This window comes from Zingiber officinale, chromosome 9A (genome assembly GCF_018446385.1).
Source record: "Zingiber officinale cultivar Zhangliang chromosome 9A, Zo_v1.1, whole genome shotgun sequence".
Lineage (NCBI taxonomy): Eukaryota > Viridiplantae > Streptophyta > Magnoliopsida > Zingiberales > Zingiberaceae > Zingiber > Zingiber officinale.
Genome location: NC_056002.1, coordinates 96,636,256 through 96,663,294, shown reverse-complemented (window position 1 = coordinate 96,663,294; position 27,039 = coordinate 96,636,256). Strand labels below are relative to the sequence as shown.

General features: G+C 36.1%; 1 protein-coding gene across 1 annotated transcript; it reads left to right on the top strand.

Moving 5' to 3' along the window:
* Positions 1 to 1,054: 1,054 nt before the first annotated feature.
* On the top strand, positions 1,055 to 25,969 carry LOC122021260 (ATP-dependent DNA helicase homolog RECG, chloroplastic-like). The gene is made up of 18 exons (XM_042579363.1): positions 1,055 to 1,221; positions 1,505 to 1,599; positions 1,836 to 1,918; positions 1,996 to 2,131; positions 2,804 to 3,382; positions 3,467 to 3,579; positions 3,946 to 4,177; positions 4,767 to 4,924; positions 8,197 to 8,278; positions 9,775 to 9,864; positions 19,668 to 19,901; positions 20,787 to 20,858; positions 20,976 to 21,128; positions 21,206 to 21,349; positions 23,224 to 23,382; positions 24,364 to 24,447; positions 24,979 to 25,551; positions 25,671 to 25,969. The coding sequence occupies exons 2-18, from the start codon at positions 1,558 to 1,560 to the stop codon at positions 25,761 to 25,763; spliced, it is 3,027 nt and encodes a 1,008-aa protein (XP_042435297.1). The 5' UTR covers positions 1,055 to 1,221; positions 1,505 to 1,557; the 3' UTR covers positions 25,764 to 25,969.
* The last annotated feature ends 1,070 nt before the right edge of the window (positions 25,970 to 27,039 follow it).

The following is a 27,039-nucleotide window of genomic DNA, read 5'->3' as shown; positions in this document are numbered from 1 at the left end:
CTTGATGCATTGTGTTCGAAGTTGTATAAACTAAAAACTGTTTTAATAAATTTTAACTTGTTATTTGGCTCTAAAGTTGTAGTACTCATTAAAGGGAGATAAAAAGTATTTATTATACTTGATAAAAATGAAGGTTTATTGTAGATTTATTATATTATTATTATTAGTTGATATTAGGTATTCTATTTATTCTGATTAATTTTGGGGTTGATTTAAACTCCGATTTTATAAAAACATTTATAAACTATCAAGATAAATCAGTCCGTAGTCAAATGTTCATTAAATAAATTTTTTAGCTGTTAATTAACTGGAGTTGAAGCAGTACATATCCTATTGTCCGTAAATTGTGGATCAGGGGATTGATCCATTACATGATGTGTAATGGATTTTTGATTTGGATAGACTCTACTTTTAAATATGTGGGGTCTATCCAAATCAAGAGTCTAAAACAATGGACCATCCTCTAATCCGCAATTTGTGGATCAGAGGATCCATCCTCGAGTTGAAGCCCAATCTCCTGCCACTACGAGGCAGGATCTCCTGGATCACTTTTTGTGATCTAGGGGATATGTCGCTCATATTTGTAGTCGGATCACGGTCGCGATCCGACCGCAAATGGTTGCGATCCCTTCTTGGATTTATCGTCTCCACTAAGTTATAGTTTTTATTCGGAACGGGCGGTCGGAGGTCGCCCGGAGGACACCCTCGCTCGGTGCCTAGTAACCTAGTCACTTATCCACCACAGGAGGTCTTCAGACGACCTCCGACCGTTTGTTCTGAATAAAAACTATAACTTGATGAAGACGGTGAACCCAAAAAGGAAGCACAACTAATTGTTGACCACGATCCAATCACAAATACGAATGATATATCTCCTAAATATTAAAAAAACCACTGCACTATTAAATAATGAAAAGTTCTTTTGCAATAGATGTATTAATGTATTATCATTATTATTTCTTCATTTTGCTATTAAATAAACTCTTAAAATACCACAATTGGTTTGGGCCTCTTGATGTGTCCTTGGACCGGGCCACTGAAAAAAATATGGCGAAAACCCGTTCAATCTCATCGTTTCAAAAGCCATGGTGATCGCCAATCTTTCTAACTGACAGCGTCGCGTGTAGCCGTAGTATTCCCTCCTCGTACCTTTGCCTCAATCCATTTTGAGTCTTAAACCCTGCTCTGTTGTCACTTCAACGTGATCGCTCTGGTGATTGGGTATGGTTGCCCGTCTCATCGTAGGATTTGGGTTATTTTTTTTGTTGTATTTGTACAAGGAAATGTCCCGAAGAAGGGAAAAACCCTAACTTGCGTTTTATGTTGGAGGATTGAGCCACTCCATTGCCTCTGAATGCGAGTTCCTGCCATAGCGCACCTTTTATGATTTATTTTTGTAATAAAAATGACTACTGCAAGCTCTATTTGATGCTTGATATTACTGGGTTGCTGAAACTTGGCTCTTATTTTTTTTTCCCTGTTTTCTTCTCTTTTTGGTCCTCAGCTCTTATGCTTGACGTTGGCACACCCTAGAGGAGCTTTATAAGCTTACTGTAGATGACTCAGTTGGCCGCCTCGTTTGTGCAAGCATGTCTCAAGGTATGATCTGAAGGAGATCTATACAATTTCTTTTCTTGCCTGTTGGACTTTGTATTTGCTTAAGCTTATCAAGCTCTACTATGTTCGAGATATCTATTATTTTTGACACCAGATTATCACCATTGAGTCTTCTCTATTATGTTTCTTTATATTGACTATAATTGTACTGTATATGTTTTTTATATGCTTAGTTATGCGAGATAAGCTCGAGTTACTGAACTGGGACAATTTTTTAGGGTTTCAATGAACGCCATCTCACCAGTGCTATATATTTTGAAGCTGAGAGTGGGTTCAGAAACACCCTTAGTAGGAGTATGAGGTAATATACATGTTTCTTGTAGTTGAATTCAAGTTTCAACAAATATAACCCTTGTTAGTTAACCATTACTCTGGCAGGTTTAGCAATTTTCTCCACTCTAATCTTCTGAAATGGTCTTCCCGCCACAATCATATGTCTGCGAAGAAGCTGTTGGATGAAGTTTCTAATTATAGCACAGCAAGCACAACTGAACGGTCAAAATTCTTAGATAAAGTACATACTGTTGTCATACTCTTTTCGGAGTTGATTTTTTGGAATTGATTGATGCAAATATGTCAATGAGTCTGAAGCTGCATTTGGACATAAATGACTTTATATCATTAGTTATTTAGATAATTTCTTCGATTCTATGTTCTTTTCTTGTACTTCATTGGTGCTAATATTTTGTTGAATTTATGTTGTACAATACCTTTGTCTTTGCCGGAATGTTTAATTTTCTCCTGGTAATTTCCTCGTTTGCGTGTATAATTATATAGACAATCTTAATGTTCAGACTTGGAAGCAGCCCCAAAAAAATGAAAAATAAAAACTGAAAGAGTGAGGCTTAGGTAGCATGTGAAGCTTGCATCTAATGTACTAAATAAAATATTCAGTTTTTTATGTTTTTATGTACTTGCTCATATCCTCAACAACAATGACTTTAATGGGTAAGAGTGACAGATAGGAGTTCTTTATCTTCAGAGCTATAGTGTCATAGTGCTATAGTTGTTTTGTATTCAACCAATTTAAGATATACGTATCCTAGATGATGACCATGATGCATTGCTGATAAATGTGCACAATGTTAAATTAATATTTTAATTGTTGAGCCATGTTTTGTTCTTTTGTTTCTCTTGGGACTTTCACATTTTATGTTAATTCCTGTTGCAACCTTGCTGCTTGTAGATCTCAGTTTTTATGGGTTACACTGACATCAAAGATCTAATTGAGCAAGAAAAAAACCGACAATTGACCACTGTATCCATGGATGATGCATTTAAAGAATTTGATTCAACACTGATCTGCACAAAGTTTCCATGTATTAAAGTGGGCAATGCCTCTTCAGTGGGACTGTATGAGGAGGTTCCACATGCCGTACAAGTGAAGCTTCTAGGATCTGATAGCTGCAATGAATATCTTCCTATTACCAGACCTAAATGGGAAGAACTTGATAAATTTGCCATTGATGGTTTGCAACCATTCAATCCACTTACTGGTGTAGATTCTCTGACTCCCGAGGAAGATAATTCAAATGTAATGCTATTTGATTCTCAAATAGCACAGTCAGATGATCATTCAAATGTAATTCTATTTGATTCTCAAATAGCACAGTCAAATGCAGAAACAAAGGGAAACACACAAGAAACTAGCCAAATGTTACTTGAATCTACAACTAGTGAATCTGTTTTAGACAAACCCATTAGAAGTTTACCAGGGATAACCAGCAGAAAGTGTCATCAGCTTGAAGATAGTGGCTTTTACACGGTGAAAATTTTGTCAGACCATTCAGATCACCTTTATCTCTTCTTTAGCAATTTTGCCTGTGTGATCTTTGTATGCTTTATGTAGGTACGGAAGTTGTTGCATCATTTCCCTCGAAGTTATGCTGATCTAAAGAATGCCCATGGTGCAATAGATGAAGGGCAATATCTTATGTTCGTTGGAACTGTTTTATCTTCTAGGTCAGTTATATTCAAGAACTAAAGCATGCAAATTAAATCTTGATATACCGCTTCATAAAGCTCTTTGTGGTGGTCTCTTTTGGCGAATGCTGATGATGCTTTATGGATTCTTAGTGTTAATTGGAGCAACAATCAACTTAAGTTCTTTTGTTTTCTTTTTAAAGTCCATATATTATATTAATATCAATTAAGTGGTCTGTAGTTCTCGTTCTCTTTAGTTTTTAGTTTCTTCTTTTGATTGATATTTGACTATGCAAACTAAGGAACACTAAATCTTAAATAGTGGCTGAAAATGATGCTTAATTGTCTTTTTTATTTCAATTTATTTATTTATTTTTATTGAATATTCTATTTCTTGTTTACCAGGGGAATCAAAGCTAGCTCATCTTTCTCTTTCCTTGAGGTTGTTGTTGGTTGTGAGCTCCTAAAGAATGGACAAGCTTCCAAAATTGAGAATGATTGTGGCACCGAAAATAAGAAGATGGTTTACTTGCATTTGAGGAAATTCTTTCGTGGAACACGCTTTACATATCATGGTTTTCTTAAAAGTATTGAATCAAAATATAGAGAGGGAGATTGCGTATATGTTAGCGGTAAGGTGAGTAGGGCAGAGGTTCATGTTATTGATTATTTCATGTTAAATTGATCTCCATCTTTGTCAAATGGTACTTTCAGCAGTTTTTAGCATTCTTGTTCATCTTTTATATTGAATATTTTAATTATGTTCTTTAGCTTCCATTTCATTCTATCCATTGATATCTTGATCGTACCTCTCTATGTGGTGGTCTGACCAAGGCTTTAAAATAGCATCTTCATCCATGTTTTTCCTTGTATTTCAACTAAACTGAAAAAGGCTTCAAAATAATCTGGTGTTTCCTTTAAGTGTCTCAGTAAAATTCTCTATGCTAAAAATAATATACTCGAGTGCCATCATGTGGAAGGTTTAGTTGCAAAACAGTATTGATAGCATCATAACTGCTTCCGTGTGATGGTCCTTGATAGCCATGGTGCGTTGCACGACAATAAACAGCCCAAGGATCACATTCCTGAATGTGATTCTCCAAACAACATAATCAGTAAACATGTATGATTGAACCTGCTAGCTGTTTGTAGCAATTCTATCATAATTCGTGAGTAGTTACATGTCTTTGCTTCTTATCTTATCATCTGAAACCATGAATGTTTAGGTTTCGAAGAAGCGAACAGAAGACCATTATGAAATGAGGGAGTACAATGTTGATACTCTTGTGGAGGAAGGAAATGTAAATCTGCAAAGAAGGCCATTTCCTCTCTATCCTTCAAAAGCTGGTTTAGATCAAAAAATTTTCAGTGACATGATGTCGAGGTTAGTTCACTTATCACTGTTTCCACCTAATATTGCACTATTTCCCTCTTTTGTTTTCATAAGGAGAGCTTTCGTTCCTATAAATATTGGTGTGTTCTACTGTTGAATGCATTGATCCTCAACAAAATCTCAAATTATATGGCTTTGCAAAATGGCAACCTTGTATTGATACATAAACCTTTTTTCCATTTGAAGAAGTTTATCATTTTTAGTGAGGGGGTCATAATTCTACAACCTTTATTCTCTTAGCTAGTAACTATCTATGAGAATATTGATATGCAATGTCGTTCTAATTATATAGGTATCAAGTTGATGAAACATACCAAGAAATTTTGGAAAATTATTAGTGGGAGGAGAATAAGAAGAGATGAGATGATGATTTTAAAAATTAATTAATTTTCTATGCCTCGTGCATCTTCTATAGACATTATATGATTTGATTGGTTTGTAAAAAATTTATCAAAGAGCCCCTATACAGCTACTATGGTGGTAGGTTTTCAAGAAAAGGGAATATATAACAACTCTATTAATATGATAAAAGATATGTATGGTAATGTAAGCCTACTAAGGGTCAACTAAGAATCATATTCAAGATACCACCTCTTTGGTATTTGTTATTTGCAATGTTGTGTTAATTGATGGGAGTATAACTATTGTAATTCGAAGCTTGATTTTGGTAGGAAAACATTTTGAAACTAAGAGGCATAAAATAGGTAGACCCATAATTGAATATTTTAAATGTAATATCATGGATATAAAATAATTCATGAAATAGTTAAAATAGATGAACATGGAATCTTTTGTAATCAAGACTTCTAGATATCTTTGATTTCTTGTTCAATAAGAAAAGAAAGTTGATCAAGGTACTAGAATAAAAAAGGGGCTGTTGAGTGGAAACTTTAAAGTTTTGTGTGATTGTCCTGTTTTTTGTTGTATAAAGGAGAAATTTATAAGATTATGGTATAGTGTGTGCTACTTTATGGTCATCCTTGGACTAAGGAATTAACATGTGGCAGAAATGGAAATACTAAGGTGGATGTGTGAACTTATTAATACTTGAGAGAAATTAGGCATAGCTCTAGTAGACTATTAAATGAGAAAAAATAGGTGAAGATACTGCAAAAATGTTTAAAGACAATCAATAGATTATTTGAAAATTATTTCTTATATAATTTTATATAGAACTCAATGGAGGGATAATATTTACGTAGCTAACCTCAAATAGTTGGGATAGACATGAGTTAAGATTAATGTAGTGTTGATTCCAAATATTAATATTACATAAGATATAATCAAATATTTATATCAAGACATAAATATGTGGAATGTAATAGTTCCTAATACTGGTACAATCAAGTTGCCATGTCCATATACTCAGTACATACCTTCAAATCCAGTGTTCCATGGGAGGTCAAAAGTAATAGCTTCATCTGAGGGAAATCCAATGAAATTGCCACCTTATTCATTAGCTCTAATAATCAATTAGATGATTAATTAAATGATCTGCTAATCAAATCCTTTCAGGATCTTCAAATTAATTATATATGAATTCTCAAATTAAATATATATGTAACAAGCTGAGGTTAAATAATACCTTTGGATACACTTGGGGTAGTGTTATAGACCTAGTTGTAAATATGTTAGAGATCTCAATGTAAATGTCATATATTCGAACGGGTAGATCCTAATGTTACCAAATGAATACAAATAAAGTAGAGGAGGCTACCTAGGGTATCAATCCCTAATAATTCCCTGATTAACTTCTTCAGCACCAAACTTTCAAATAACAGTTCAATTTTCAGTTTGACTTTCCCAAAATGCAGATTCCAGGCCTATATCTTTATGTATTTCTTGCAGACGACATTGCTCATTTTAAGCTCTTACATATTTTTCTCGATGGTAATAGTACAATAGGCTGTTAGTACTAAATTGTCCTATTTGGAGCATGCTGCATAGAACTGATCCTCCATTTAACTTAATATAAGGGGGTGTTTGGTTTAGGGGAATAGGAGTGGAGAATGGGAATGAGAATCATTGATTGTCATTGTTAATGTTTGGATTATAGGAATATGAATACAAATAAGGGAATGAATCATTGAAATTGGGTAATAACTCATTCCCATGTACCTCCCCTTCAATGAGCCATTATCCTATTTTCATCAATAAAAAAATTCCCTTATTCCAAAAATACCCTTGACCTAAAATTAAAATTTTCTCCCTTAATATCAAATATCAAAATATATTTATTTATTTTTTCTTTCATATCACTTCTCTCTCATCATATTTTCTCTCTCATCATTTTATCATACACTTTCTCTCTCTTTAATCTCTTCTATCACACACTCTCTCCTCTTCTTTTCTCATTACACTTTCTCTCTCATCATATTTTCTCTCTCCTTAATCTCTTCCATCGCACTCTCTTCCTTCATTTTTTCTCATCATTCTTTCTCTCTCCTCAATCTCTCCCATCACACTCTCTTTTCTTTTTTTTTTCTCATCACATTTTCGCTCTCATCACACTTTCTCTCTCCTCAATCTCTCTTGTCACACTCTCTTCTTTTTTTCCTCAACACACTTTCTCTATCATCATACTTTCTCCCTCATCATAATTTCTCTCTCCTCAATCTCTCCCATCACACTCACTGTTCTCTTTTTTTCTCATCACACTTTCTCTCTCATCATTCTTTCTCTCACACCATACTTTCTCTCTCCTCAATCTCTCTCATCACAGTCTCTCTCCTCATTTTTTCTCATTACATTTTCTTTTTCTTCATCCTCTCCAATCATACTTTCTCTCACATCATATTTTCTCTCTCATCTTCTCTCATCATGCACTCTCCTATCACACTCTCTTTTCTCATTTTGTCTCATCACACTTTCTCTCTCTTCATTCTTTCTCATCACACTTTCTCTCTCATCATACTTTCTCTCTCATCATTCTCTTTCATCATATTTTTCTCTCACATTCATCTTTCTCTCACATCTAATTTTTTCTCTTATTTTTCTTTAAGGGTAAAAAAGGAAATTTTGATTTATTCCGATAGAAAATATGCAACTAACCAAACATTGCTTTTAAGAGTGATATCCATGCTCATACCCATTCCACAATACAATGATTCCCATTCCGATTCCTATTCCTAGGAAAAAACCAAACGCCCCCTAAGATTATACTGCTACAATGGCCAGTTCTTTTAAATCATTTTTTATAGTAATTGTCAAAGTCTGATGAATATTATGCCATAGCATGTAATACATTTATCTTAGATATGCAGAGTCTTGAAGATGTTGACTGCCAACATGGATCCCATTCCCGATGAGATTCTCAAGGAGTTCAATTTACCTAACTTACGTGAAGTAACCAACTTCTCTCTATATTCTTTTTTATTCTGAACTTGCTTACTTAGCCATTTAACCATAAAGATTGAAGTTTTCATTATTGACTTGTACTTGTTATGGTACCTTAACGTTTCTTCTGGCAGGTGATGTGATTGGACTACAATTTAGCATTATGTTATCTTAACTGACTTTAAAAATGTGTTGTGAAAGAATGATTTTAGGAATGATTAAAAGTGACTTTGTCAATAGTCGAGAAATTTTTTTATTTAAATGTTTCTTTTGTTAGTTGTAGGTAAATCCAGTTGGGACTTAGCAGGGGATGGATAGGCTTGGTTTTTGTGGTTGGGTTGTTGGGGTATGGAAAGACATTGAATCACCCACTCTGGAAGTTTCTGCAACTAACAAATTGTTCAAACAAGTATTCTGAATACAATATTTGGGACCAATTTGAGGTGTGATATCCAGCATAGCAAATAGTGTAGAAAAATTGATAATGTCAAATCTTCTTGTGTCTTAATAATTTATATAACTTAAAAATTAGGTACTTTTCAGTTCCATAGATAATTATTAACAAGAAAACACTGTTTCAAATCACCTTTGAGAAAGGATTGTGCTGGCTTACACTTGGCAGAATTTATATTTCTTTTGTACCAGTCAGACCAGTTACTGGTCTGTGATTGGATTGGTTACTAGGTATTTAGTCCATTACTACCAAATGCATAGAAGTTTAAAGCAGTTTGTATTTGTTTTTCTTTAAATCTTCCTATGTCATCTTTTTTTAAGTTTTTTCTTCTTTCACCCTCCCTCCTCTCTTTCTGATCTTCTGCCCACCTATAGCCACTATATCTCTCTCTCTCTCTCCATTTTCTGCTTATGTGCAGCTGTCACTACTTCTTCACTAGTACATGCTAAGAGCATTTCCATTTCTTTTTTTTTTTCGGGTTCATATTATCGAAATGAAAACATTATAGAGAGTCGGGATTGCATCTATTAAGGAAAAACTCCGAGAGACGTTTAAGATGGTACAGACATGTACTTACTACTTAGATGACCAATAAATGTTCCAATTAGGCAATATGAAATTATGACAAATATGCACATCAAATGAGGAAGAGGAAGACAAAAAAAAGACCTAGTTAGCAATAATAAAATAATAAAATTTATTTAAATATACATGATAATATAGGAGGGGATAGAGCCCAATGACATAAAAGGATCCATATAGCCGACCCCACTTAGTGGAATATGGCTTAGTTGTTGTTGTTGTTGTTCCAATCTTATATATGGCTCAGTCAAGTAGACACTAATGTAGAGATACTAACACATGATGTCTGCTAGAAAGTAAAATACAATATTCACTAATAATTGTTCAATCTTACACATGGGTCAAGAGACCAACCAGAGAGCAATTAGGTTAGTTGTTTTCTTTCCTTCTTGCATTATGTTTCTTGACACAATTTATCATTTCTAGACTAAAAGCTTATCATCTGACATTTCTTCATCACAAAGTGCAGGCCTATATGGGTATCCATCAGCCAATGAACTTAGATGAAGCTGAGTTAGCTCGGAGAAGATTAATATTTGACGAATTCTTTTATCTTCAGGTATATTCTTTTTTTTATAGTAACTGCATCCTATGGAAGCTCCAAGTGCATACTCCTTGACTTACCCTTCAGCAATTACCTCCATATCTTTGGGACACCCTTTGTAATTTAATGACCTTGGTAGGACCTTTGAAATTAAGTTAAAACACGGAATTTATGGTCTCTATCATATTATTTCTAAGAAGGGAAAAAAAATGACATCTTGATCATACGTCACACAAATGTTTTAGTTGTACTCTCTCTCATTGACTCTTGTCTACATAACACATTAGGCAAATTAGACTGTCTAATGTTACTTCTAAATCTTGGATGACATGATCATAGCATATAGAGCTTCCATAGTGGCTCGGATGCTCATGCCATTGCATGACGTTTGGCAACTTACATTTCTGCAGGTTACCAAAGTGCTTTGGCAAATTTTGCAATTGGTGCACCCCAAAGTTAGGAAATTTCTAAAGGGTGCACCAAGTTCACACAACTCTTAGTTTTTGAAAGACAGAACTTTATTATTTTGGACAAATGAGTGCACCATTACATTCTTGAGAATTAGATCTTTTTTTTTGTTTGTTTTTGAATTTGAATGGGTTCTTATGGGTCATCAATGTAGTTTGAGTCAAACCACTTGGATGGATCTGAAAAGGTCAAATGGCTGAGGTCAAACCACCAATGTGCTCTTGGTGCTTCCATGAACCCATCCATACTCTCACCTCAACTACCTGGCCATCTTAGGTCTATCAAGGTGTTTTGGTCCAAACTAATGTGTTCCTCATTCTCCCAAAAACATATCCAAATCCTCACCTTAACCATTTTACTTTCCTATATCTATCAAGGTGGTTTGACTTAGACCACCCTAATGGAGTCTTCATAAATTTATCTTTCTAATTTTTGTGTTTGAGGTGAAAATTTATTGGTTTGGACAAATAAGAGTATCATTGGATTTGTAAGTGTGAGATCAATATGAATTCTTCTTGAGTTGAAATGAGCTGTTTTGTGTGTGTGTCGTACCTCCCCCCGAAAATCAGAATCAATGACTCCAGCATTGATTAGAAAATTAAGTCGGAACGCAGCTCCGGATCGAGGTGCGATTCTAGCATAGTATCCTTCTGAAAATTCTATGCTTAGTCCAGTCTTGATAAGGCACTATTGGTGTGCCGAAATATGGACTTCTTCATCCGTGAAAATGTCATATCCAGCTGCTCCATCTGTTCGCCGAATTGGTAGTATTGCCGTTGGTGTTATCTTCTTGACTTTAATAAAGAGGTTGTAAGCTGTGATAGGAGTTTCTTGATTAATTGCTATTTCTGTTCTTTGCTCAGTTGTTCTTTTGTCAAGAGTACTTCGTAAATACTGGGTATAATCCAGTAAGTCTTGTATCATTCGGTCTTCTTTTTCATATGGAGGAATGACATCATTCTTTTTTAAGACCAGAGTCTTGTTTAAGTAGAATGGGCCACAAGCAGGGCATACTGTCATCCAACAGAGTAAGCAATGTATGCGCATAGTATTAGTAGTGATTAATTTACAGAGAGTACAACATACGTATTTGCTGTCGGTGATAATCTGATTCTCTTCCCATTGATGCTAACAATTTTTCATTTTATCTCCCACAAAAACTTGGCTTCTCCATCCGCAATTTTCTACTCCAAGCATAAAAGTTGTCTCCTGGACCCATGGTGTGTCATCTAGTGCAAGATTAACATAATTGGATCCTGCTTCTCCTTCTGAGAATGAACAAATTGCATCAGAGTCTTCTTCATTGAGGTCTACTGAGAGGACATCATAATCGGATGGAAGGTCTAATGAATCCATTACTGCTGCTCGAACAATGTTGCCTGTTTGTTTTTTACAGTCTCGAGCAAAATGACCTGGTTCACCACAAATAAAACACTTACATTTCTTTTGTTGATCCACCTTTTTTCTTTTGAAGACTCGTACATGAGAATCATGAGGCTTTCCTTTATAAGTTTTGGATTTCCTAAGGCCATATTTCTTTTGCTTGTTGTAATACCCTGGTATGGGTATTTTGCTACAGAATGCCAAGTCCTTCACACTCTTCTGTATTTCTGCCTTCTTGCAGATTTCTGTCAAATATTGGTAAGTAAAATGAATTCTTGGAATCACGCCTACCTGATTAGCTGGATATTTGGCTTTGTAGGCGGCCTCTATTTCATTGCCGATGATAGGAGGCATCTTTCTAAATAACTTGTCTGAGAGATTAGGACTTATAAACATGCGCCCAGACTTAGCTGCTAACATTTTGTAATTATTCAGATAATTAAAGATATCCTTCATGCTGTTGCAAGATAATCTTTCAATATCTATATAGGCTTGATCTTGTTCAACAGTGGAGCCTTAGTAAGGATCTTCTAACAGGAATGATCTTCTAATAGCTGATAAAATATTTTGCGCTTCACCATCCATTTGAATAAGAGCTTCGTATTTCGCTGCGTAGATCATACACCATTGGATCCATATCTTTTTCTCATTTTCTCCTAAGAGATTTTCAATGAATTGTACCTTTTGTGCATTGTCCAACCATGTCTTCTGATTTACCAGATTATTGGTAATGGATTCCTAGCGAGAAATTACTTCAGAATATTGCCTGATATCTTTAGGTAGAATTAAAATAGCTCCGTCATTCGTCTGGGCTGATGGTAGCGTCCAGGGCTGATAATTATAACCACGAGGTTTAAACTTGCCATTAAGAACCGTAGTTGATTCTCGTGGTTCGGTCCTCATATTTACCTGTGCAGGGAGGTAATTTACTTGACCCATAAGAGGTTCTTGAGGGAGATTATACCTGGATATGACGCTTGTACTGGATAATGCTTTCTCAGTAGTTGCTTGTTGCATCATACTTCGTAGTATTGGATAGTCCAATCTTTCAAGTTGTTCTGTTAATGGGGAATCAGTTCCCACATGCGCTGCTTCTTCTGTTGCTCTAGTATCTTCCTTTTCTGTGAGTGATTGGGAGCTTTCCTGAGCTTGGGACTGATTAATGTATGGTAACCAGTCATTTGGTTCTCCTTCTTCTGTTGAGGATGTATCTTCATGAACTGATAGTCTGTTCATTCTCACAGCTAAACTATTTGCCTGTGTTGTATAGAATTGTTCTTCAATCTGTTCTACTTGTTCTACGACTTGCTGCCAATATTCTTCTGAATCTGTGTCATATCATCCCAATATGGTGGTTGTTGCTGATTATTGTCCTCGGGTAGGATCGAACTAGGAGAATTAATAGGGTAATCTGTTTCCAGATTACCGAGCCCTAAGAAATAAGAGCTTAGATCTTCTTCTTCGTCTTCAATATTTGTTGGAAGTTCATTGGGATCAAAATCAGGATCTTCTTCCCATGGTGTGTCTTCCCATATACTTGGAAAAACGGCTTCATTGTCGTCCTCATCCTCGTCTCCCCATGATGGCCTGGTTGGAGGAATAAAGGGTTGTATAGGTGGTGCTGCATAATTGACATAGTAATTATACTTACCACTGGGTTCTCCTTGTTGGTTAGTCCTAGGAAAATCGTACTGGTTTCACTGTACAAAAATTTTGTACAAGTGTCGAACCTTTCCTTAAATAACCTATTGTGTTATTTAGAAGTTAAATTAGGAATCGCAGACGAAACTTAACATCATTGATTCCAAATTTAACTTATCTGTTCTTAATGGTTTAGATTTGAATCGCAAGCGGAACTTAACACTATTGATTCAAATCCACCTATGTTATTAATTCCATTAAATATTAATTTCCAAAATTGGCTTCCAGGACTGCATGGCGAGGCACATGACCTTTTTGGATATGTGAGCAACCACCACCGCCTAGATAAAGTCTTTTAAGGAAAGTTAATATTTAATTTCCTTAAATAATTCTAGGTTAACCAAAAAGAACAATCGAATCATAAATTCGAAAAATAAAGAAAACACAAACTCGAAAAACTAATTCGCAGGAATGCTGGAGTAAATGCCCTGGTTGTCCTTTGAGACACGCGGTGGAGGGATGATAGATCTATCATCGGCACAATGGAAGTTGACCTTTCTAGAGGTACACAGTTAGTTTATATATGAGCCAAGTTGACCTTTGTCAGCCATGAAGATTCATTACTTAGATAAAAAGGATATTACGTTGAGAACGGACTGTCATGCCATTATCAAATTTTTCAATAAATCTGTAAGTAATAAACCTTCCCGTGTCCGATGGATAGCCTTCACAGACTATATTACTGGCACAGGAGTTGACATAAAGTTCGAGCATATTGAAGGCGTGAATAATGAGCTGGCGGATGCATTATCAAGGCTGGTACATCACATCGCGAATAAAGCAACTTTATCCGAAGATCAGATTCAATTATTGAGCCAAGTAGGTGACTCAGTGGAAGAGACTCAAGATGCGAGTGACACGATTAAAGGGGTTCTTGGCAGAACTATAATGGCGTTATTCACAAAAGAGACACTTGTAAAAGATGCTAGGAACTGAGCCCCGAGGAGCCGTTCCTTGTAAAATTATTGTACTATGGCTATCACTTTAGGCCAATACTGCAGGTTAGTGGGATAAAAAGTAGTAAAAGGATAAGATGTGATGGGGCCCATAGCGTACCCGATTTTATTCCTTTTCTCTACTCTTTACCTATAAAAGCCTCATAAATGATCTTAGAAGGACATACGAGAAATACTCGGAGTTCTACTAAGAAAGCTTGTAAATTTGAGTGCTTGTAAATCAGTTTGAGTGCTTGTAAGTGAGAACTTCAATCATAATATCTTAAGTCAGGACCACTATACAGATGCTGATTGGCTGTAATTTTATAAAGTCTATGGCAGGAGGACTTCATATAGAAGGAACTGAGGTAACTTTTTATAAAGAAATTACTACAATTAATACCTCACTTGAAATTTTTATATCAGCCAAAGCAATTCCTGAGCTTGAAATGAATGAAGATGAATATTTGAATTTGCATGAAGAATTGTTATCATCAAAACAAGCTTTGGTAGGAATTGATTTCAAGATGCAATATGCACCCACATTCCAAAGATTGAAGGAAGCAGGATACATTGGTGATGATCCTTTAAAACATTGGTCGAAGAATAAGGTACGTTGTAAATTGGACATCATTAACCCTGATATTACCATACAGGACAAGCCATTGAAGCATATAACTCCTGCAATGGAATCATCCTTTAAGTTTCATATAGAGTCTTTATTAAAAATAAAGGTGATTCGGCCCAGCACAAGCAGGCGTAGGACCATGGCTTTCACTGGTTCAAATACCTCTGTCATATTTCCTTCCGTGATTGTTGGTCTCGCCATTAAGCTTTTCCTTCTCCTTTTTAAATATTTGTAAAGGATCTTGGTATACGTAGAAAGACTCCTTCTTTGGTGGCACTGTTTTTACTGCTCCCAGAGTTAGGCCTTCAAGTTGTTTGGCAAGACTTGCAACTTGCTCAGAGTTGCTAGAGACCGGCTTTGTAAGTAGCTGATCTAGCTTCTCGTTAAGCTTTAGTAGTAAATCGATGATGGTGTTGTTTTGTCTGTTGATGTCTTTATTGGTGGCGTCTTTTGCAACAACAAAACCAATGGCGGGTGAGCTAATCTCTTCAGTACTAGCTAGAGCTTCTTCAGAGTCTCTTGATTTTGAAGAGGAAGGTAGACTCATGATACTTGCCGCTTAACTTCATGCATAATTTCTTTAATATGCTTAATTTGATTTCTTAGTTCTTCAATGAGGACCACCGCTTGTTCTTCAATTAACTTTGGTTGTTTGGTAATTTCTACTACTAAACTCTTGATGTCACTGGAAGTCAAAGGCTTATTATGCACCAGCTCTTTCTGTAGCTGTAAGACAGCTTGCTGCGTTTTTCTTTGTACCTTTAGGGATTCCTGCAAAGCCTGCGTCTCCAAATGATTTTGTTTTAAAATTTCAAGAAGGGTCCTATATTCATCTATGGATACCTTCGAATGTAATAAAAGACGATCGTAAATAACACTGATGTTATTAGAAACTCCTTTCAAGGAAACTGTTGTTTCTAAATCAAGGTATTCTAGATCCACAGTTCGCGAGTTCTGATACCAATGTTTAATTGATTGTTCAAACCTTTTTGACATAATTTATTATAAAGTAAATTATTTTTAGTTCTTTACCCTTCAAGCTTACCATGAAACCAAGGTTCAGGTCTCTAACGGCCTCCTGCCTTCTTGTGACCTTACTAAAGCCTTTCACAGCTCCATATAGGGTTCAGACGCTAAAGTAATTTACTCAATAATAAAATAGAGATCTTACTTGGTTAGAATTTTCATTAAAAATATGGTTCATACCTCTTGAAGACTGCTTCACTAGAACACCATTGTTCAAGAAACTCCTATCACAGCTGACAACCTCTTTATTAAAGTCAAGAAGATAACACCAACGACAATACTACCAATTCGGCGAACACATGGAGCAGTTGGATATGACATTTTCACGGATGAAGAAGTCCATATTTTAGCACACCAACAGTGCCTTATCAAGACTGGACTAAGCATAGAATTTTCAGAAGGATACTATGCTAGAATCACACCTCGATCCGGAGCTGCGTTCCCACTTAATTTTCTAATCAATGCTGGAGTCATTGATTCTGATTTTCGGGGGGAGGTATGAATACTTATTTATAATATTTCTAACCTAACCCTTTCTCTCGAATATGGCAGTTGCATTGCACAACTGGTATTTGAAAAAATTATGACCCCACCTATTATGGAGGTCGAAAACCTGGTGGAAACAACTAGAGCAACGGGATCTTTGCAGCAACAGGAAAATCTCTTATAAATCGTTTATATAATATGGAAGTAACTATTCAAATTCCTGGAATAGCCGATACAAAGGTGCAAGCAATACTGGATATAGGAGCTACTACTTGTTGTATTTGCAAGGATGCATTACCAAGAAATGCATTTGAAGAAATCAATTATAAGGTAATATTTTCCGGAATAAATTCTCAACAAGAATCAACAAAAAAGGTGAAGAATGACTTCATGACAATTGGTATACATAAATTTCGGATCCCCTTCACGTACCAGCTGGAAATGAATCTCAAAGATGGAATCCAAATGCTAATTGGATGTAATTTCATCAAAGCTATGACAGGAGGTTTAAGGATAGAAGGAACAGAGGTAACATTTTACAAACAAATTACTACTATTAATACCTCTCCTTAAGTATATGTTTCAGCAAAAGCAATACCAGAGCTGGACATGAATGAGGATGAGTATCTTAACCTTTACGAAGAATTATTCCTACCAAAACAACCGTATTGGCGGCAATAAATTTCAAGATACAGTTTGCACCAATACTCCAACGATTAAAGGAAGCAGGATTTATCGGGGAAAATCCCCTGGAGCATTGGTCCAGAAATAAGGTAATGTGCACCCTGGATATTATTAATCTTGATATTACTATACAGGATAAACCTTTGAAGCACATCACCTCTGCTATGGAGGTCTCTTTTAAAATACATATAGAGGCCCTATTAAAACTAAAGGTCATCAGACCCAGTATAAGTCGGCATCGGATCATGACTTTTATTGTTCAATCTGGAACCACTATGGATCCTATAACGGGCCAGGAGAAGAAAGGCAAGGAAAGGCTTGTTTTCAACTACAAAACACTCAATGATAATACCTATAAGGATCAATATTCCTTACCGGGTATTAATCTTATCTTAAAGAATATTGGAAGTAGCAAGGTTTTTTCCAAATTTGACTTGAAATCTGGATTTCATCAGGTCATGCTGAACCCTGAATCCATTACATGGATGACTTTTCTAGTTCCACAGGGACTATATGAATGGTTAGTTATGCCCTTTGGGTTAAAAAATGCGTCGACAATTTTTCAGCGCAAAATGGACAATTGTTTTCAAGGTTGCGAGGATTTCTTGGTAGTCTATATTGGTGACATCTTGATTTTCTCCGCTTATGAAGAATTACACTGTCAACACCTGGGAAAAATGTTAGACATCTGTCAGAAGGAGGGATTAATTCTTTCTCCTACCAAGATGAAAATTGCTCAGCCTGAAATTGAATTCTTGGGTGTTATTATAGGAAATCGGAAGATTAAGCTCCAGCAGCATATTATCAAAAAAATTATTGATATTAATGAAGAAACTCTCACCACCTTAAAGGGGTTAAGGTCATTCCTTGGTATTCTTAACTATGCTCAGTCTTATATTCCAAATTTAAGTAAATTATTGGGACCCCTTTATTCAAAAACATCTCCACATGGTGATCGACGATTCAAATCCTCCGATTGGGCTATAATCAAAGAAGTCAAGACATTAGTCCAGAAATTGCCTGACGTAGAGCTACCACCCTCAGATGCCTACATCATAATTGAAACAGACGGATGTATGGAAGGATGGGGAGGGATATGCAAATGGAAAAAAAACAAAATTTGATCCCAGAAGCATGGAAAAAATATGTGCTTATGCCAGTGAAAATTCCCAGTAATTAAGGCAACGATTGATGCAGAAATATATGCATGTATGGAAGCCCTAACAGCCATGAAAATTTACTACCTGGACCAGAAGGAAATAACATTAAGAACAGATTGTCACGCAATCATCAAGTTTTTCAATAAAACGGCCAGTAATAAGCCTTCTCGGGTCCGATGGATCTCCTTTATTGACTATATTACTGGAACAGGGGTAGAAATCAAATTTGAGCATATAGAAGGAGTCAACAATGAGCTGGCTGATGCACTATCACGACTCGTACATCACATCACTACAAAAGGATGTCTACCAGAAAAGCAGATCAAATTAATAAGACAAGTAGACAGCTCAATGGACGAAACCAAAGATGCCCCCGTCACGATCAAAAGCATTCTTGGAAAAACGATCTTGGCCTTACTCCCACCGACACCACCTTTTGTAGATACCTGTACGAAAAGGAATTGAGCCTTGGGGAGCCATTCCTTTTCTTAGGCGGTATTGTAAAACTAAGTGCGGTCACTTGTTTTAGCCGACAACTTTTAATAATTAGGGTCTTGGGCACGTGAAAGTAAGAAGAGATAAGATGCGATGGGGCCTTCAAGCACCCGGTCTTACTCATCTATCTTATCACTTAGCCTATAAAAACCCTTAGTAAGCTCTTAGCAGAACACACGGAAAACATTCGGAGCTCTACTAAGAATCAAGTGTGAGTTTGAGTGTTTGCTTCTTGAGTTCAAGTGCATCAGTGTCTACACTCAAGCGGTCCTGTAATTTGTGATCTTGTACTGTGTTTTCTAGTTTGTGAAGTGAAGAAATATTCTGGTGTGTGTGTGTGTGCGCGCACGCGCGCGCGTGTTGAGAGGTAAAATATCTCTTCTTTCTCTCGCTCCCATTGTGCGTGAGTGTGTGTGTGTGTGTGTGTGTGTGTGTGAGTGTGTGTGTGTTGAGAGGTAAAATATCTCTTCTTTCTCTCGCTCCCATTGTGCGTGCGTGCGTGTGTGTGTGTGTGTGTTGAGAGGTAAAATATCTCTTCTTTCTCTCGCTCCCATTGCGCACGCGCGCACGTGCGTGCGTGCGTGCGTGTGTGACCAAATATGATATTAAACATATACCACATAACTCTTAAAATGATTTCCCTTTTTTTGGACAATCCTTACTGAGACAAGGGTTTTTTTTAACTTTGCTACTGATGTGCTGAATTCTGATTTTTGTAGTTGCTTTATATTTGGGTTCATCTGCAATAGTTCTCTCTGTTTGTGAATTGGATTTTATCTACTCGAAAGGTTTGAATGATAGTTGGGCACTGCTTTTCTAAATACATTGGCATTTGGGCTGAATATGTTGCAGCTAGGAAAACTATTTCAGATGGTTGACGCACTTGCAACACCAATTGAGAAGGAAAGGTTGCTGGAAAAATATAAAAACCATGAGTTGAACTCTGTTTGTGTTGAGGATTGGTCTGAACTTACCAAGAAATTGCTAAGAGCTCTTCCCTATTCACTTACTCCCAGCCAGCAAAATGCAGTTTCAGAGATTATTTGGGATCTCAAGAGGCCAGTTCCCATGAATAGACTTCTACAGGTAACCTTTTATTATATTAAATATAAATATTTTTCTCTGACTTTAATGTTTATTATTGTTGTCTTCATACTAACTACCATGCACAAATTTTGGAGTGGACGAAAGTTCCTAGCAAGACACTATGAGCATTCAGGTTTTTTAGGAACTTATCAGGGTCAAGAATTTGGGATCTAATATCAGATCTTGTGTTTTAGAATCTGTCTCAATTGAAAAAACTATGATTAAGGAATCTGTAAAAAAAAAACTGACCCGAGCTAGTTTTAATTAAACAAAGAAAGTATATGCAGGAATCTTGTAAATCAAAAATAACATGAGGTCCTAACATTAGACGAACCTTACTTGATAGATAAAGAAACTTGAGTCTCTTAACTGAGGTCGGATTTTTTTAACAGTAAGGTTGGTCCTGTTTGGAGGTCAAAAACCTTAATTTTGATTAAAAGCCTATCCAGAATGGCATTAGAGTAAGATGTTTTTTTGCATCTCGGTTGTTGATGTTTGGTAGATATTATTAGCAGGAAAATTCTATTTGATAATACATAATCCATTTTTTTTGCATTCTTTAACAATCTATCGGCCTATCAATGAAGTGCCAAAATAGTTTGTTTCATGGCTGACGATGCATACAAATTACTGACTGACAAATATTCTTAATAAAAAATAAAGCATTAAATGTTTCATTACATTAATAGCTTGAAGTATATGAAAACATTAGTAATTTGGAACTGAACAACAGTAGTAACATGTACTGTCCAAGTTTTCCCTTACACTGTTGGCTATTTTTCATATTTTGCCTCCAGACCTAATAGTTCCTGAACCGGATTATACCAACAAGGTTTGTCTACTCGTAACTTCACAGTAATAATGAAAAGAGAAGTTCTTTTACAGGGAGATGTCGGCTGTGGGAAAACTGTAGTTGCATTTCTGGCTTGTATGGAAGTTATCAGCTCTGGGTTTCAGGTTTGATACATTGTGACTTGCTATTGTGATCATTTGAATATTGGTTTTTGTAAATCCGCTGCCTCTATTTCAAAAAGATTGAGAATATTCACAATCTAATAGCCTAATTTTGATTAGGCTGCTTTTATGGTTCCCACTGAGTTGCTTGCTATCCAGCATTATGAGCTTTTGCTTTCTTTGTTGGAGAATATTGGACAGCCTGATTGTAAACCTTCTATTGCCTTACTAACCGGATCTACATCCAGAAAACAGTCACATTCTGTCCTTAAGGCACGTGCTTATTTTTTTACTTATTTGCTTCTTGGTTTAGTTAAATATCATAATATTTAATTCTTGGTGATTAGCAGGGTCTCCACACAGGAGAAATATCAATGGTTATTGGAACTCACAGCTTAATAGCTGAGAAGGTCAAGTTTTATGCTTTACGTCTTACAGTTATTGATGAACAGCATCGATTTGGTGTCATTCAACGAGGAAAGTTTAACAGTAAGGTATTTTATTTTCCTTCTCACTGAGCATCCTTTTCTCTCCGCATTCTGCATTCTGCATTCTGCATTCAGCTTCTCTACTTATGATCATTTGTCTATGTTTTAGTGTTTATATTGCAATATTTTATAGTGGCTTAGAAATATACCCTAGCAAGTCCACTTCTAAATTGACTGTTTTTTTCTTCCCCTTTCCGTCTTTAACACCCTTGCATCTTCCATTTTCCTAGTTGATTCTTGTATGTTAGCATCTTTTTACTGGGAGCATTTTTTTTGCTGTCCTTTCTTTCCCTTAGTGTCAGTTATAAACTTGTAGAGAAGTGTTTCTGATGGGAGGGGATGATTTCAACCTAGTCATTTAATCTTGTTACATATGCTGATCACTTACCACTAGTTTTCCAGCCCAAAATGTCTTCAAACTGAAAACGGAATAAATTTCTATACCTAGGCTCTGTTGGTAGTAGAGAATGCCCTCAGTCAGCTCTTTGAAAGAATAGGTAAATCATCTAGGTTTTCTGTGAAACATTACCACTCTCTTCCTAAGCATACTGTCAATGTAAAAGATTTTTTTTCTAAACTAAGTGTAAAGGACAATTGTTTCAAGTGCAGTAATGTTAACAGTAGGATGAGACTTATTTAAATGTGAACTGAAATCGAGGAGCCTGTTAAAGGTTTAATAGGTGAATGGTGTAGACAATCAGGACCTCTTGCAGTTTCTGGAAGGTAAATTTAAGTCAACATTATATGGGCTAACTCAAATTCTGCTATAATATACTACAACAACAACCAAGTCTTATCCCATTAGGTGGGGTTGGCAAATTCTGCTATAATATATTGCAAGGTTATTTAAAATTGAAACAATATAGAGAATGTCTCACTGAACTTGTTGAAGTGAACATAAAGAAGATATTTTACCTTTTTTCTTTTTAAGTTAGGAAATACATGCAAAAGATGAATGCATTATATTTCGTCTGTTATTCATATTGTATATTTGCAAAGAATTTGGGAGAGTATACCTCAACAAAACCTGACATTACTCTAAGAGGGAAAGAGAGTTATGAAAAATGACCATTTTGGAAGATCAAAAGAATTTTAACATTGGTTCTCCAGGATGAAGGTCTCTTGACCGGTACTTGATAGAGCATACATTTGACATCTGTAGCCTTAATTTGTTGTTGTCTTGATCGCTAGGACAATTAATCATGTTTTTCTTTAAAAATTCCTACTCAGCATTTGTTTAGATGCCAATCTATCTCTTTCTACAAGTAATATATCTAGCCTATTTAAAATTTCTTCAAGATTAAATTTTATTTTGGGTTACTAAGCTGTGTTTTTCTTTATTTATCTACAAGTGAGTACTGTCGCTATTTCTAAGACATTACTATATCTTATTAGCATTGAGTTTTTTTCCTTGGTGCTTTGATTTCAGAATCAGCTCTATGAAAGATGAGTAAAATATCTTCTTTGTATTTTAAACATCAAAGAACTTGTACTTTTAATGTCTCATTTCTTTGTTCTTACTATTCTCCCTTTCCATTCTTATTAATTATGCCATGATCCCTTGCAGATTCTTATGATATTCTCATTTTCTATTTTCTGGTATAGGGATTGCTATTTATTGCTGCACCAACGTTCATGCAGTAACTTGAAGTTTTATTAGTTACATGTCCCAACTTTTTGTGTTACCCTCTTCGATATCTGCAGATTGTGTTGGTCAAGAGTGTAAACGTTTTTGATATAGTGGAGCAAGCTTACTATGCATGAATAAATTTATTTACTTTTTCAAAGGAATACAATTTCTCTTCCACAATTTATGATACACACTTATGGTTATAACTCGAATGAAATCCTGCTTACAACCCTATGTGTTTTTTTAACAGTTATATTCTGCTTTCCGAAGAATAAAATTGAATTGGAGAAATTTGGATGATACTGTTGAAGAGAAAGACTATATGGCTCCACATGTTCTTGCAATGTCAGCCACTCCTATTCCAAGAACATTGGCTTTGGCTCTATATGGGGATATGTCATTAACTCAAGTACACAAATCCATTTGTTCTTTCTGCTTACGCATGAATGATCCTATCCCTTCCTGATTACATTGTTATATCAATTGATTCATTATTTTGGTTGTCTTGCAAATCCTTGAATACGGCTGCAATAGAATGTCTACTTTCTTTATGTGATTGTTCAAAACTATCTTGGAAGCTCAGAATTGAAAAGTTGAAAAGAAGGAAAAAAAAAATCAAAATGTTTATTTTAGCTGATTGAAGCTCAATTATTTTCTCCCATAATTTTAACTTACTAAAAGCAACACTTTCCAACTAACATTATCAACATTATCATCGTGTCATTGTCGTGACAAATAAGGGGAATTATTTCAAATAAAATCCCAAGATAATCCTCCTCTAAGTATATGTAAGTGCTATTGAATAAGAAATATTACTAGTAGGTCAATTATCCTTACATATTTATAGATAGACTCTTTACGAATTTAAGCTTCTAACGCTCCAGCTCAACTAGTTACCAACATATTTAGCTCTACATCATCTTAACAATTTGATTAACAAATTTGCTAATTGATTGTGAGCATGATTTGTCTTCTCAAAGAACATGGTGTTTGAGCTATATCCATTGCAGTTTGATTGTCATAGTAAAGCTTTATCAATTCTACAAGGGCATGCCCTAGCTTGGTCATCAGATGCTTAACACATAGACTTGCATATTGCTAAGGTTACGTCATGACTCTATATTTTGCCTCCCGACTTACCTTACTGCCATCTTAGGAGAAGACATACGAAATAAGATATATTTTCCTGGAGCACTTATTAAGTATTGTAAAATAAGGTTACATTATCACACCTCGCTGAAGTCGTAGAAAGATTGTCTAGTTTCAAGTTTTTAGTACACAGCGTATTTATATTTTAACTATTTATCGTAATTCAGATTCTAGATCTTCCAGTTCTAGTGCACTTTAGTTTTGATTAATTGTCCAGTCCTCTGATGTTTTCCCTTTATAGATCACTGATATGCCCCCAGGACGTGTGCCTGTGCAGACCTTTGCATTTGAAGGGAACAAGATAGGTTTCGAGAAGCTATTTCAGGTAATATTACTCTTCTGAACTTAGTCTATCAGCTATAGCTGTATATGACGTGTCTGCAAAACAGCAAAAGTGGATTCCATTTTCTTAAAAGCAGACAGAGATAAATTATTATTTACTTTGTTTTTTTGTTGCTAAAACTCACTATTATGGCCTTGAGTATTTGGAATCATAGGACCATGAGGTAGCTCATCTTTGTTTCTGAAGGAATGCATTTCATATATCTGTGTCTCCACAAACGACACACACCTCTGTAAGTCACAAATCTGGGTGCTAACACTGAATTCTTAAACAAACACACAGACAAGGAAATATGTACTTATTTTTGTTTCATTTAGTTCGAAATTTTTTTCACCCATCTAGTCAAGTCGTTTTTTTTCTTTTTCTTTTTAAAATTCAAAATGTTTTTCTTGATTTTCCTCCACCGTGCTCCTAAGATATCAGATTTTTATCATGCTATTTTGTGGCTAGGAAAATGATCTATCACTTTTTTTAAAAAATGCTTTCGTTGAAGCAAATTGCATATCTATACAGATGATGAGAGATGAGTTAACAGGAAGTGGAAAAGTTTATCTTGTTTATCCAGTAATCACAGGTTCTGAGCAATTGCCCATGCTTCGAGCTGCCACTGCTGAATTTGAGTCAATATCACAAAGGTTTAAAGGTTACCAATGTGGCTTGCTGCATGGGCGCATGACGGGTGATCAAAAAGCTGATGCACTGAGACAATTTAGATCTGGAGAAACTCGTATACTCCTTGCCACACAAGTTATTGAGATTGGTGTTGATATCCCTGACGCTTCTTTGATGGTGGTTATGAATGCTGAGAAGTTTGGAATCGCTCAGTTGCATCAGCTTAGAGGACGAGTTGGGAGAGGAGAAAGGAAATCTAAATGCATCTTCTTGTCTTCTACTTCTGGTGCTCTGAATCGTTTGAAAGTTCTTGAAAGATCATCGGATGGATTTTATCTGGCAAACGCTGACCTTCTACTTCGAGGGCCTGGTAACCTGCTTGGTAAGAAGCAATCGGGACACATTCCAGAATTTCCAATTGCTAGGCTGGAGATCGATGGAAATATTTTACAGGAAGCTCAACTTGCTGCTTTGGTAATAATCTCTCTTCTCTTTCCAAGTCTATCTGATATGCTCAAATAATTAGAACAAACACAGTTTAATTGATGCTCCTACTGCTAGTTTCTGAAAGCCGTTTTTTTTTCTGGTTGCAGAATGTTCTGGGGGCTAGCAATGATCTTCAGCTTTTTCCCAAGTTGCTAACAGAACTTAGCATGAGGCAACCCCTGTGCATTTTGGGTGATTGAACTTTCATTTACTAAATGTAAAGAATGAAACATGCTCGATGAAACCCTAATGGCACGCGAATTTCTACTTCGTCTCAAGTCTCGGTAGTAGAAGAGCCGAGGCCATTTTTTTCTCCTGCTGGACTTAGGTTCGGCTGATGATTCCTTGTATCTTTGTGACGAAACTAGATCACATTAAAGAGCATGCCATGAAGGGCCTTTGTGTTTGTTCTTTTTTTGGTGTTGGTTGAATGGTTCCTTTGGCAATTCTGAATGATGCGGTGAAGAGGGGGATCCACTAAGTGCCGGTTAAGGGTGGAGATAGTAGTTGACGTACAAGTCAAAGTCTAGGTGGTCAACGTCAGAGAATCAACGGGCTTATTGAAAGTGGGTTGAGCGGAGTTCGACTTCAACTGTCGATCGGTTTTGAAGGGTCTGATTGGCCAGAAAGTTCATTGAAGTAGATCATTCGTCCAGACATTATTATATAGAAAGAACATCAGATGGTGCACAATTGATCGAGCGAGTGCAGGTCGATTAGAGCTCGTGCCCGATCAAGTAATAAACAATTTGTAGAACCGATGTACTACAAAGAAGATAGTTGAAGTCGATCGGAGCTTGTGTCCAGTCAGGCAATAAACAATCTGCCGAATCGATGTACTATGAAGAAGGTAGCTGAAGTTGACCGGGCGGGGGGTCCTAGCCGAGCAACTACTTTGCTCGACCACACAATGGGCTCCTCCCATATCTCTTGATATCATTTTGGGAGGTAATGCCGCTGACAACAGGGCATGATCAACAAGCAAATCGTACGACGGAAGCTTCTACTGTCATGTCAGGAATTGATATGTCCTATTAAGATATGGTGTCAGAGACACTTTTTTAATATGTTCTTTGATGGGACGATTTAGGGAACGCGCCCATACACTAAGGAACATGCTGCAACACTATATAAATTTTGCATAAAGCCTTGATGATATCTCACTGGTGAGTCTCTCTCTCGATAGCATTGCGCCTCATAACCTAGATGATATTCACCACAGCTAGCTACTCCATTGGAGGTAGGGTATTCAGATTGTCACCCAAGTACTCGCGGTTCGAGCTCTAGCTATGACGAATTTGTAAGAATTTTTCCTCCAAATGAGGCACGCAACTAAATGATACTTGGCTCTTGGGCTACTCGCTGCGAGTGCTTCTCGATTTACCCAGGTGATCGATAGAAAATTTTTATAGGACTAAACTAGTCACCCAGACTCGATGTTACCCAACCTGATTAATCTTTTTTTTCCATCGGAGA